Below are 14,385 nucleotides of genomic sequence, written 5' to 3'. Positions count from 1 at the left end.
TTTACGGCGCTTTCTCTTTGCACTCCCTTTCATGTCGCCTTCTCGTGCCTCGTGCTGGCCGGTACACATTTCGTCGGCCCGGATCGGTCTCTTACCCGCACAGTCTGATTGATTTTCCTTTAAATCAACATTCTCTCTGCCTCGACTGGCGGACAGCTCAACCGACTCTGGCACAATGCAGCAGGCTTTACTCGAGTAAGACAACTCGCACTCTTGCGAACTGCCCTCTACTAAATTGCCCAGCTCACGCTGTGCATCGGCACACAGCCCGTCGGTATCGATCGCTGTCTCACGCGCACAGTCCGAATGATTATCAACTGAACCATCCCTCTCTAGGCTATCTAGACTGGCGGAGAGCCGCACCGATCCCTGAACAATGCAGTTCTTCTCTCGTGGACTACGGAGCTCGCCATCCCGAGAACTACTCTCAACTGCATCGTCCAGTTCGCACCTCACTTCTGCACGCAGATCTGGCTCTACATGGGTTCTCGCGTCCGTCGGGTCAGCAGTACCCTTTTCTTCGCTAGCAACCTCGCTAACATTACCAGCGATGCACAAACGCGGTAACTGTGCCAATTTGTTCGCAGCTGGCCTAGCTGTCTCCACAGTCATCTGTTGGCACAGCACCTCGTCGCTCTCACTCTGGCCTTTAACGGCCTCTATTGCCACTAAGGCATCGTTAGCAGCTAGCCTTTTCCCTTTACTTATGAATCTGCAGCTAATCTCACAGGCACTACTCTTTTCGTTGGCTTCTGGCAAAAATCCGCTCGATGCTTCCTCATCCTTTCGCTCTGTACTACCTACAGAATTCTCAGACAGCCGTTGTCTCTGTGCCAATAACTGATCACAATGCTGTATCTCTTTGATCAGTGCTGCCTTCTCTCTCTCATACTTTTGTTCACGCTCAAGCTTACGTTCCTGATACTCTCGTTCGCGTTCATTCTCACGTTCGTGACGGTGACACCTAAGAGCAAGTTCTTGAAGCTCCTGCTTCCGTTCATTCTCGCGTTCTTCACGCTTATGCTTACTCCTAAGTTCACGACGCTCTCGCAAACATACACGACGCTCATGCTCCCGTGGCTCCTGTATCAATTCCCAAGCAAGCTCAATGCTTTTATCATCATTGCCACTATCTTCAATCGCCTTTATGATAGCTGGCGTTTTCATCCGTTCGTCCGCCTCAACTCCCAAATCGTCGCACACCAACAACAAGTCTAACCTCGTCAACCTTCTAAGATCCATGGCAGCTGCCCCGATAGGTGGTTAAAACTGTTTTCCTTAATTAATTTGTGCAAACACACAATGCAACAAATTCCCAATTCCCAGAACTATCAAAATTGAACACACAACCTTTGAGTCTGGCGAATCATAAGGAAAAAAACCACGCGCTCACTTACGGTTACAGCACCCTGCCATCCGGTTCGTTCGTCCGCTGTTCCCGGTTCCTCCGGACTCCCTGGGTCGAAGGCTCGCTCCTTCTTCGCTACTCCCAGTTTCTTCGGACCTCTTTCGACGAAGGCTCTCTTCTTCGCTCTTCCCGGTTCCTTACGATCTCTCTGGACGAAGGTTGATCTGTAGCGCTGCCACCAGCTGATGCATTCGGAGGCGATCCTACCGCTGCCAACCAGATGTAGGGGTTGGAGGACGGACGTCGGGATGGAAAACAAACTTGGGAGGATTTATTTTACATTATTTACAGGGAGGTAGCGTCAATGAACAGTCGTACCGACATTACGGGCCGGCAGCAACTCGGACGCTGCGGCCCGCGGCAAGACGTTCGAGAGAGGTGACTCAGGGAATCAGGGACTGTCCCAGAATCTCTCGAAGGCTTCTTATAAGCCCTTCGAGCACTGTAAGTCACGTCATGTTTGACCAATGGGAGAGTCCGCTCCGATGATGCCACTTTCAGCCAATGGTAGGCGCCCGTGTCGCGGTGTCACACCTGGCGGCTCTCTGCGGTCTTGCCTCGCAGACTGGCAATGCACTTCTTCTAACGAGGAGAAGGGGAGGGCTGCTCATGCTCCATTGTCCGAGCCCCCTTCTAATCCCGGCGGCGTACGAACTTGTTGGCACGTGAACTTGTTGCCTTCAACTTGTTTGCTCGGCCGCTCCTCTGGAATGTGCTTTCCTGCTTCTGCATTCCTCAATTAGCTGTGCTGCGTTTCGAAGTGGTTTGGGGAACTCGAAGTAGCCTCAGGAAACGGCGCCATATCTAACAGAACTTGCCGTGATTGCCAGAGGCACAAGTCGCCCCCAAGAAAACCAACCGGCCTGCTAGAACCCGTTCATGTCCAACGCACTCCATTTGCCCAGATCGGAATGGACCTTTTGGGCCCGCTTCCTGCTTGTAGTGCAGGAAACCGTTGGGTTATTCTTGTGACTGATTATCTGACTTGCCACGCCGAAACAAAGGCTCTCCCATGAAGCACAGCAGCAAAGGTGGCGCGATTTTTCATAGAGAATGTTGTGTTGAAACATGGTGCACCAACCATCATAATCACAGACAGAGGAACCGCATTCACGGCAGTGCTTTTAGATAATGTCCTGATGCTCAGTGGAACGACTCGCCACAAGATGACAGCCTACTATCCACAAACCAATGGACTAACAGAGCACTTAAACAAAACTCTTGAAGACATGCAAGCAATAATGGCACTGGATTTCACCAAAGCCTTCGATAATGTCATCCACAATGCAATCATGAATTCCCTCTCTGACTTAAACATGGGAGAGAATATACTCATACATCAAGGCTTTTCTAACCAACAGAATGTCTCAAATAACATTCGGAAGTACCAAGTCGGATACACTGCAATTAGGAAGCAAAGGCACACCGAAGGGGTCGATGCTGTCACCCTTTCTGTTCAACATAACCTTCATACCCATGGCCAAGCTTCTTGCCGTCATACCAAACATATCCTCGGCACTCTATGCAGACGACATCACCCTCTGGACAGTCAGGGGAAACGAAGGCGATATTGAGAGCACACTACAGGCGGGAGCAAATATAGTGACCGGATACGCCAGGAGAGTCGGACTGACGTGCTTGCCACAAAAATCCGAACTCCTAGTTATTAGACACAGACCAAAGAAAAACGATCCCCCGGCACAACTGGATGTTAGGGTTGATGGTACAAAAGTTCCAGAAGTACAAACCTTGAGAATCTTTGGAATGCACATTAAAAACAATGAGAAAACACAACTACATTAAACAAACTAGTCACATGCATTGGACAAACCAACAGGCTCATAAGACGAATAGCTAACAAGCATCAGGGAATACAAGAAACAGATTTGAGGAGGCTAGTGCAGGCTTTTGTGCTCACCTGTATAGTATATTCTCTCCCCTATCTCAAACTTCAGGCAATGGAAAAGAACAAGGTTGAATGCCTCATAAGACAATCATACAAGGCAGCCCTTCATCTCCCTCAGTATACATCAACAGAAAGGCTGCTAATGTTAGGCATACACAACACGCTTCACCAGCTAGTCGAGGTGCACAGAATCGCACAGTATGACAGGCTAACAAAAACACCCACGGGAAGACATTCTAAGGACCTTGGATATCAGGCAAGAATGCATAGGGACGGATGCTGTGCAAATGCCTAGAGACATACACAAGTATCTAAGAATAGATCCAATCCTGAAAAACATGCATCCAGAACACCTTGCAGAAAGGAGATGGCGAGAGCCAAAGCCCTTCACAGGCCATATTCAAACCATAAGGAGGCAGTCTGTATGGACGTTGCAGAGCTCCGTGATCACGATGCCTTTTCGATAGGTGTCATGGGCACGGACCTAAAACCAATCTCCGCCGCCTCCGTATGGAGCAAAAAGGCACATGAGGTGGAGGAAGCGGCCATCACCTTAGCCATTATAAGCACTGAACTGAAGACAACACGATTTTCAGCGACTTGAAGACAGCTGTTCGAAACCTTGCAAAAGGGAGGGTCCACAAACCCGCCAAACAAATCCTAAAACTGAAAAATTTAAATGCCAGACTCATTAGAATCATATGGGTTCCAGCCTATGCGTCGCATTCTGGGAAGGAGGGGGCCTTGACCACCTACCACGAGATTACATTATATTATGGAAACAACAGAAGGACGCTCCCGCCGCCGGATAAAAGCTTTAATAAACATCAACAAGTGGCATGGCGGAAGCTACAAACTAACACCTTCTCCAACCCCTATATATACTCCAAGGCCTACCCAGGAGTCTACACCCCTCAATGTAAGCTCTACGGGGTCACAGAGGCAGATTTAAAACACATTTTATTCGAATGCGACAATCTAAAACCGAAAAGAGAATGGCAACTCTCTAATGAGCAAGAGTGGGAAGATGCAGTGTCCAGCTTGGACCCGGTGGTTCAACTGCAGGCCATCAGCTGGGCTTTGGAAGTCGCCAACTGACAGGGCCTCACGACCATAACAGGTGGCACTAGAGGAACTTTTCGGACGGCCACCGCACGCACCCTGGAAGCCCACTAAAGTCAACCAAATTCTTTCCGTTGATGAAATAAAGTTTTTACCACCCACCCTCAATGTATGTGGATGTCAAACACAAAAATTGGGACGGATCTTACTTTGTATAACTTCTGCAACAACACCGCTAAGCAAGAAGCAATATGGATGACTCAGTTCAGCCTTGTTCATGGAGGAGAAGTATGGATGATGTCGGATGCAATGCCCCCACATGAATGTGATGGTGCTGACATGGATGCAGATGCGTTTACACAATACACCAAAGAAGCTAGACAGCTCGCACACGTAGGGATCTGCCAACAGCAGGACTATGACACAGGCCGCTACAATGCTCGCCATAGACCACTAACCTACAAAACCGGTGACAGAGTGTCAGTTTGGATGCCCATCCTATCTGAGAAGCTATTAAGGCAATACTTCGAACCGTATCGAGTGATAGGACGCCTAAGTGACGTTACTTACGAGGTAGTCCAAGATAGCCCCTATTGCACGAGATGCCGCCAGCACTGACCTGAAGTTGTGCACGAAGCGCGCATGAAACCATACGTCTGCAAGTGACTTGTGCAAGGAGCTTTACACCAGTGACCTCCTCTAGCATCGGGGTGATGCTTATTTCTTAGAGGGAGGAAAATGCCACGTCTCTTCTATGTCGAGAACGATGGGAGCATTAGTAGGCTTCGCCTCGTGTATTGGCCTAACGGAGGTCGGAAGACGAAGTCCTCTCTAGGCTCAACTACTAAAACAGGCAGTCTTTGTTATACGTGTCATTGTCTCCTATATTTATTGCACCGCAACAGTATGGAACGTTTTCCAGCCGCTAGATCCAGTGTGAACGAGAAATAGCATGAGGCATGCGTGATCGAGAATGGTACGTAGCTGCCTGTCTCACGTGAAAACGACGACGCACACACTTTCTTATTCCGATACCAGCAAATCTCCACCCCAGTTGTCGCACACTGCATTCACAGCTATCGCCACCAAACCTATTGCGATAAGCATCGTCACCTATCTGTTTTACACAGCGCATGGTGCGTAGTGCCATTAGTAGTGTACTGCATGCTTTTAGTACGCAATAATCCAAACTGTACTGTTGTTCCCTGCTGCAGGTGGCGCAATGTGAGCGACACGTTTCGTTTGGGTGGCATCACCCACCATCTCGGTTTTGTTTTGGTTTCCTGTTGCCCTCTGACAAGACCATGCAATAGGAAAACAACAAAACGCGTCTCAGACCTCTGAAGCTCCACCAGCTCAACATGCGTCGGCTCCTGCCACAATGATCCGCATGATGCTTCGCATTATGTGAATGTAAAAATTTCTTTTCTTACTTCGGATCGTATGTTTTCCCGGTTAGTACGTTTTTTTCTCATGTTTTTTCCCAAAACGTATGAATGAGGTTCTGCTGTATAAATCGTAATTTGCAACAAACTAGCCTGCCTTTCTAAGAAAGCATGAAGACAAACAAACAAACAAACAAACAAACAAACAAACAAACAAACAAACAAACAAACAAACAAACAAACAAAGTCAGACATGCACAAGGATGAATAAATGTATAAATTTATTTTGAAGAAAATATGTATATCATATATATAAAGACGCAGTGTGACGACCGTGTGAATTAAAAACCGTGCTTGCAAAAAAAGTGCTCTTAGCGTCTTTGCCTCAAAAGAGGTATCTGTTCATTGTCCTGCAAAACAAAACAAAAACACAGGAGTATGGCAGTTTGCACACAGGCTGGTACAGTCGGGCTAAAAAAGCATGCGATTTCAACACACAAATAGCAGGAAACGTGCGAGTGTTAGTGTGCATCGCTGGCACTGGTTAGTTCCGTTTTTGATGAACTGTCTACCTCTTCTGCTTCCTCGCCGTTCTCATTCACTGACTGCTGCTGGCCAAGTTGTGGGAAGGAGGCAAGGAACAGCACCTAGAGACAGAAAAGACATGTGGTTTGAATGTAGCAAAGCAAGACATATACACGCACAAAACAAAATTCAAGAAAGACAAGTTCACAGATTTGCAAATGATCAACCATGGTCGAATGAGGAATGTCTCTGGCTGGAGCCAACAATAAAAGAGTTGATGAATGCCACAACACCGCAAGAAGCCTCAGCACAGGTCTTCGAAATTCATGATCATCAGAGAACCCAGGACAAGGTAAGTATGCTAAACCATAACCAGGAAGCTAGATCACACACAGGCATTAATACATTGCAGAGGTGATGAGTATTTCAGACGAGCCAAGAAATTGAAGTCACAGGTTCTGATGCGAGGTCCCAGGTTTCATAGATATGTGAATCTGGATTGCAAGATTGTTGGCTCCCATAAAAAATATACAGTGGACTTCTGTTAGTTCAAGCGTCACGGTACTGACGAAAGTGCCCGAATTATCTGGCAGGTCGAATTAAACAACATGCAGAAAAAACGCCAAAACGCGCCACTGGTTTACAGTGCAGTATTTTTCCAACCCTTGCATGCCCCCAAATCAAATGCTCACCCGCTTTTTATGTGTCTAAAGTAGAAAAATAACGCAGAAATGACATTAAAGCTCCCAAACAAAGTAGAAATCTAGTGCATACCCGATTTTCATAAAGAAATATGGGCAAGGTTCTAATATGTGTTGCACAATGACAGCCAGTTTCCTAAAGTCGGCTTAGAACGACAGAAAGCTGAGCTAGTTGGTAAGGACTCATTATGCAAAAAAGGTGAGGCGTGCAGACAGGACACAAGAGAAGTGGACAACACAAACGCTGACTATCAACTGAAGGGAGCACTGAGGTGAAAAAAGCACTGAAGGGAGCACTGAGTCAACCTTCGATTACTTTACATAAGGAAGAGATTAAGTGCCTTAACAGCTATCTGTCACGTGGACTGGCACATGTACCCGACTGACACGTGGTGATACCATTCCAGAGCTTGCGCAGATGAGTTTTGTGTCTTCTTTCTTTTTTTGCCTCAGTGCTCCCTTCAGTTGATAGTCGGCGTTCGTGTTGTCCACTTGTGTCCTGTCTGCATGCCTCCCCCTTTTTTGCATAATAAAGTCAGTTTCGCCACAATACAGTGTTATGCAGTAAAGCATACAAATGCCACAAATGCAGTTTTAGTTTTGTCTCCGATTGCATAAAAGCAATTTCCAGCCCAATTTTTTAAATAAAAATAGTTGTGGGTTAGAATGGGACAAATGCCACAATCAGACATTGTGAGCTACCACTATTGCTTGAAGATATTCCTACGGCAGGCCGAAAATAGGCCCTTTGAGCACGGGATGGCATATATTTGACGTATTCACTGCCCCTAAGCTCTGCCTAGACAGACACTGTTGCTGAAGGGGTCGTGATTGGGCTCATTAGGGTGGGTCAGGTGTGTGTGAGATGAGCAGTCAAGTTTAAATTATTCGGCGAACGCCAATTGTTGGATCGAAATAACGAAAGTTTCAACCCGTAGAAATGTGTGGGTGCATGCCGTAACCTTTGGTCGGGATAGAATTAACCGAAAAATGATATTGAATTAACAGAGTCGAATTAACAAAGAGTCTACTGTATTAAGTATAAACTGTGTGTGCTAGCTCATTCACATGATTTATTTTCCAGTACATTGACTTGGTAATCCACTTGGTACATCCACTTGGCATCTGGGATTGACTGTATGTGCCATGCAAATCAGACACCCTCTTTATGATGGCTGCACATATGGTGGCTATGTGCAATGGGAAAAGAACAGGTACTGTGGCAAAGAACTAGAACCACTGCGAGGATAGACTGAAATGATAGCATGCACAGCCTGCCCTTTGCCATGCAAACTGCAGTCCCAGTAGTAATGCTAGTACAGTGAAAGCTCGTTAATTCGAACTTCAATAATTCGAATTTATGGATAATTCGAACTGTACGATTTGGCCCGGCCAAGCTCCACAGAAGTCTATGTATAAAAAAGTCAGTTAATTCGAACGCGAGAAGCTTCCCTCACGGATAATTCGAACTACGCTCGCCTGGAACACGGCCAGAGAAACGCGCCTACGGCCTACACACAAGGCTGTATTGCCTCCTAAACGGAGAGAACGGCGAGAGAAGGCAAAATCGAAAAAAAATCGAACCGACGCGGGGTCAGCCAGAAGGCAGCGGCGGCTGCCGCCTCTCCATTCTACGTAACCTCCGAGACTTCTTGCCCGTTGCGAATCTCGGAGGCTTTGCAAATCTTGTACGGCTGCTAATGTTGTGCGGAGATGGCACGGCAAGCGCCAAAACACAGCAAATCAAGTACTTCGCAGCTGCGCTTGCAATCAAGAACCAACGAATCAGGGCCTTCGCCACCTTCACATGTTCGGCGTCTTCGTTTCGGCAGTCTTCATCGGCTGTGTACCTCTGTTTTCAGCTTAGGAGGTATCGGCCGTCGCAATTCATTGTGATGGTGTTAAGCCTTGGCTAATTTTCGTTTCTGTGGACATCGGTGGTGTGGCACAGTCAGACCCAGAGCTTCGACTTGAAGATGGCGTGTGCCCGCGGCCCACGCCATCACTTTCTGACACGCCAAATTTCTGACATTCCCTACTGCTTCCAAATCGCAGTGTACTGTTGCTCTCCTTCACTTTCGTTAGTTCGAACTTTCGTTAATTCGAACTGAAGCGGCTTCCCCATGCGGTTCGAATTAACGAGCTTTTACTGTACTAGTGTTTGTTTGTGTAAGAGACGCAGAACAGTGGCCATAGTGATGACCTCATGCATACATACCGTGAACAGCACCGATAGGCCACAGGGGACACCAAAAAGCATGCTCTTGTGCTGCAAGGTGCCTCCCGTCCACAGCGGTCCCAACGTACAGCCTAACTGCATTACGCCCATGTACAGCGACTGCATAACAGCTGTAGAAGAAGGACAGGAAGATGGCATGTAGTGAAGACTACTACTTCTCACAGCTGCCAACGGAGCATATGCTGGACCATGACCATGCATCCAAACATTTCTCGGAACGTTCAAACAATGCCAGAGGCCGAAAAGTATCAATTGCTGTATTCAGTGACCGCTCTGGTGGCTAAATAGGGCAGCTGAAGTTTCAAGCGCACAAGTTATGATTACCTGACACAGTGATTGACTGGTGAAGTTTAACATTTCAAAGCAATACAAGGGCTGTAAGAGAGGCCATGGTTGACGGCTCTGGATCACATTTGACCAGCTGATATTTCTTTAAAGTGCATCCAATGCTTGGTACACAAGCATTTTGCGTGTTCCCTCATCGTAATGTGGCTGTCATGGCTGGGTACCGAAGCTGCAACGTTGTGCTCAGCATCGAAATGCCACAGCCACAAAGCCAGTGTAGCAGGTCGCCTGCACAGTACAGCATGAAGGTGCAGTATCACAAAGGCAGATTTATGCGAAGAACCGCAGAATTGCCAATTCAGCATGCAAACAGAGGGTTACATGGCTCAGCAGCAATAAGTCATGCTCCACGTAGCTTGTTTGCAGAACCGTTACGTACAACACAAGTCGATGCCATCACACCGTATCATGCTCTGTCTGCTTGCCGACCGAAGTGGTGATTTGGTGCACTGTATGAATTTACCTTTAATTTCAGACATAACGAATAACTAGCAACACGTGACTTCCATATCTAGGTATGCACTGCTGCTTACATCAAATCCACCTAGATTCGAAGTGCCTAGTTATCTGAAATGTAGTGTGAAACTTCTTGAGAACTGCACTTCTACTTCATTTGACACCTCAGGCAAAAGTAAGGCTCGCTACGAAGAACAAATGCTAATAAATTAGAGAAATTAAAGTATAGAGCTACAAGCAACTCTTGTAGTTGGAACCAGGTAAAGCTCGTAAACTAACAGCGTGGATACGCAGAGATGCATAGTGCATCGCAGACTTCAGCATGGAAATGTGGAGTATGAAAAGACGAAATGTTTTGCTGTTTTGTTTTTTTAACATTGTGAATATAAAACGGTATGGTATAACAAACACTTCATATCACAGGCCATGACGTGAAGGTAAGGCAGTGCATTATGCCACGGAAGGTTAATCAGATCTTCATGAAAACAAAGTCGGTGCCAGTTAAGCCACTTCATGTGGTTACTTTACTGGCACGTTGTATGGCGAAAAAAATTATGACGTGTCACTCAAAACATTTTTCATTACAGTGGAATCTCGCTAAACGGAAATCACTTAAATGGAACTCCTGATAAATGGAACCCATTTCCATGGTCCCTTGAGGTTCCATCTAAAGAGAATCCACTGTATATAAAACTCTCAGACGTGACCTTTTCAATATGATATTACAGGTTAACATGTTTAAAAGCCAAATTAAAAAAACAAAACAAAAAACCCTGTGAGGTGGGAAAAGGCCTATGCAGACCACTAACCTTGATGTTTGCTGCTGGTGACCTTGGATATTAAAGAACTTGTGCACACTGTCAGCATGGGCATTCCAAACAGGTCAATGGCAGTTCCAAGCACAAACAGAGGCAGCGAGCTCAACCTTCCTGTGGACAGAAGAGCGAAGTGAATTTTTTAGTGCAGTTATTTAACTGTTTCCATGCACATACAGTAGATGAACACAAAAACTTGAAGTCTAATGTAGATTTTTGGAACACATGAAAATTATTAAAGGGAAGCTGAAAGGTTTTCCAGAAAAAATGAGTGAACAACTGTAGATAATGGTTTTCAACCCTCCGAATTCGAATATCGTATCGAAATTGAGCGAAAGAAAGCGCAAATATATTTTATTTCGACGAAAAGTGCAGCAGCGGACACGCCCAGCTCGCACGTCTCGTTTCCGCCTGTGATTGGTCGGGCGCCTCGTGACGTCAACTCTAGTAACCGACCGCCGCCGCTACACATGAAGCGCAGTGCCAGGTAGTTTGGTGCTGTTTTTCTGAGACGGTAATGGAAAACTTAGAGAGACTGCGTTTTCCTAAGGGGTTCGGCGTTACTCCCTACATGTACGAGCCAATTGCGAAGAGCCGGCCTCTCGAAGAAGCAAACGATGCTGGTGCGAGCAGTGCTTTCGACGCGAACGAAAGCAAAGTCTTGGGATCTCCTCGTGTTGGAAATGCTCTTTGGTGAGTATGTTTTTTGCAAAGCGATCTAGTGATCTCGCCGATCTTTCGCCGATCTAGTGAGCTCGTTTCCGGTCAAACAACTGTAGCGTTCTGTTCCTGCATGCCTCCTCATGGAACGTAAGCGGGGATGCGATCGTCGGCATTTGTGCGCTGTCCAAAGCTGTCGGCAATCTACAAAGACGGTTTAAACGTGTGAAAAGCTTTTCGGTTTATGCAGTACGTGTAGTGACCTTCATCTGTTGACTACCACGTTGACTACCACTCATGTTGATTACCACTCACGTTGACTACCACGCACGTTGACTACCACCCTACATACATGCAGACGCACCAACAAAGGAATGCAGGGTCGATCGAAGCAGATTACGATGGTACGCACGCAGAAACAAGCGCAGTCAGGCACGGTCGCGGACGCTGCGAAGGAACGAAACACTAGAGTTGACGTCACAACACCGCGGTTTCCGGTCTCCGCTCACATCGTCAGCGTCAGCAGCAGCGTGCGGCATTCGACGGGGGGCGGAGCTACAGCGCAATTTCAACCGACGATTACATCGCTCCTAATTGAAAAAACAAAAAAAAAAACAAAAAAAAAATTTTACCTACATGGTTTATAAGGTTCCCGCATCCGTATATGAGCGTCTTATTGAATTCGACAGACTCTTCAGCTTCCCTTTAAGGCTTACTAACTGAACAGTGCATGAAAATTTGAGTGAGTGACAGCCAAGACTTGATTTCCATTACAGGTTTTGATAAGAAGTTGATGGGACACCTGCAATAAGACGCATTTGCATCCACATTCGCACAAGAATTTCTGTTTCTTTAGTTTGGGCCTGAAATTCAACTAGTGCAGTCTTCAGCCGAAGTGTAAACATCGTTTTGAAGGAGTGGTCTATTACCTAAAATTGTTTGAGTGTTTCTCTTTGGCAACCTGTTAAACCATGCAGCTGTCCTGCTGCACTGCTCATACAGCACATGACTAACCTGGACTTGCAACAAAACTGAAACCAAGCCAAAGGAAAGTTCCCGCACAAGTGAAGACTAGGCCAACTAGGAGCAACAGTCGGTCTGAAAGCTGTCGACTCAGGATGCGTATACTGACAAACACCAGGAGGACCTGCAAAAGAAGAGACAGAGCCTTTAATACCAATTTGGTGCTCGCAGTTATCCGTGTCCAGCATTTAAGTAATTGGTGAATACTCAATGCTATAAAGGTACAGCTGATACTGACAACACGCTATGTGGGACTTCTTGAACGTGGAAATGTCCTAACTCGTCATTGAACTCCCATACATGCTACCTAAGACACCAAGATACCCAAGTCGAGGCCCTCTCTATGCAATGCACTACAGGAATCAAAGGCACTGGGTGACTAAATATTTAGTTGAGTAACTAATGCTGATATAACATTGGTGTCAAATGGGCACCTTTGGTTGCTATCGTGCACAACAGTGATTGAATTCTGAAGACAATGTCTTTCTTGGCGAGTTACCACCACTTCTCTGTATGGGGTAAGTCTGTTTCAACCGTCTAGCCTCTTTTGCGGGCCAATTCTGGAGATAGTGCAATCTAAAAACGAGGGTGCAGTCCCAAATGTAGTGCAGTCTAAAGTCGAATGCCTTTCCTACTCCCCTCATGCAAGGGGTGAGTTGATATAGAGTGCCGAGCGCAGCTGAACTCCTCCCCTACCGCATCCATTGGGCATCGTTAGCCCGCTATCGATGGTTTTAAATGCTGCTTTCGAGACCTTCCACGCCACTCATGGACACACTGCGCTATCGGACGTGAAGGAGGAGAACCTTATTCTTGTTTTCTAAGAAGTTCGCTTTTTTTCCTGCCAGGCAGTGAGTTTTGAATGCACTCTGAAATTTTGCGATTTTCAAAGTAGAAAGCAAAAATGGCTGCCCACTAACAATGGTTCAAAACGCCACTTTTGAGACCTTCCGCAGCGATGATGATGGTGATATTTTGGCATCCCCTTTGCAACGGGGCGATGACTAATTGTCACGAAGTCTGCTTGATTGAATCAGGTATGCTATACATGTTTCTTATCTAGAATTTTTGTACGCATCTTCTTAAGCTTTTTTTTTTCTCTTCAAAATCTACCTTGTACCGCTAGCTACGACTGCAAGAGATGCGGTCGTATCAATCTCTTACCTGCTTTTTTTTCCACCAATACTCTAAATGTCTCTTGCTTATCTCAACTGCTGACCAGTTGATGCTTCTGTCCACTTTAAACCCAAGTGCTTCTAGAAGGTGTATGTTACCTACGGCTTTCACTGAGTGAATCCCTTCGCATTACATAAGGATGTGCTGAGTGGTCTCAAGATTTTTGCTGCAGCATACACATGCCTCATCAAGTTCACGGACACACTGTGCCATCAGGCATAAAGGAGGAGAACTATATTGTTGTTTTCTAAGCACTTCGATTTCTTCCCGCCAGGCGGTAATTTTTGAATGCGTTTCGAAGCTTCATGATCGTCAAATTAGAAGGCAAAATTGGCCGCCTCCAGGAGTGGCGCGCCCAGTTTGAAAGATTGCAAAGCTTGTGATTCCACTGCGTCTGCAGCTGATTTTATCGATGGATAGAGCAGCACCAAGTGTGAGGATGCTGCCTATCTGTCAGACTTCCGACTCAGAGCAACGATGACGCTAACCAGCCTGGAACATCGGCAGCCACAGCCCAGGAGGCCCAACTGTAGTGCTTGCAGTTAAATTTTTGTGGTGTAATACTTGTTCAATGAAACATTTTCGTTTTTCAGGAGATAATGCATATTAGACAGCAATACATTTTGTATATCTCATAATTTTCGTTACACAGTGTTCTTAGATACAAGCGTGTCTTTACAAACT

General features: G+C 46.3%; 1 protein-coding gene across 3 annotated transcripts in view; it reads right to left on the bottom strand.

The window, feature by feature from the left end:
• LOC135904654 (uncharacterized) overlaps positions 1 to 14,385 on the bottom strand; it is a 49,670-nt gene that overhangs the window by 20,741 nt on the left and 14,544 nt on the right. The window contains exons 8-12 of one of the 3 annotated variants that reach the window (XM_065435535.1): positions 12,517 to 12,649; positions 10,837 to 10,956; positions 9,206 to 9,336; positions 6,334 to 6,408; positions 6,026 to 6,171 (exon numbers count right to left, since the gene is read on the bottom strand). In XM_065435535.1, the coding sequence (XP_065291607.1) occupies positions 6,133 to 6,171; positions 6,334 to 6,408; positions 9,206 to 9,336; positions 10,837 to 10,956; positions 12,517 to 12,649 (498 nt within the window). In that variant the 3' untranslated portion in view covers positions 6,026 to 6,132. The other 2 variants (XM_065435534.1, XM_070534051.1) reach the window with 2 other exon arrangements.

The sequence above is a fragment of the Dermacentor albipictus genome, chromosome 2 (genome assembly GCF_038994185.2).
Source record: "Dermacentor albipictus isolate Rhodes 1998 colony chromosome 2, USDA_Dalb.pri_finalv2, whole genome shotgun sequence".
Lineage (NCBI taxonomy): Eukaryota > Metazoa > Arthropoda > Arachnida > Ixodida > Ixodidae > Dermacentor > Dermacentor albipictus.
Note: the sequence above shows the minus strand (reverse complement) of the source record. Positions and strands in the feature narration are given on the sequence as shown.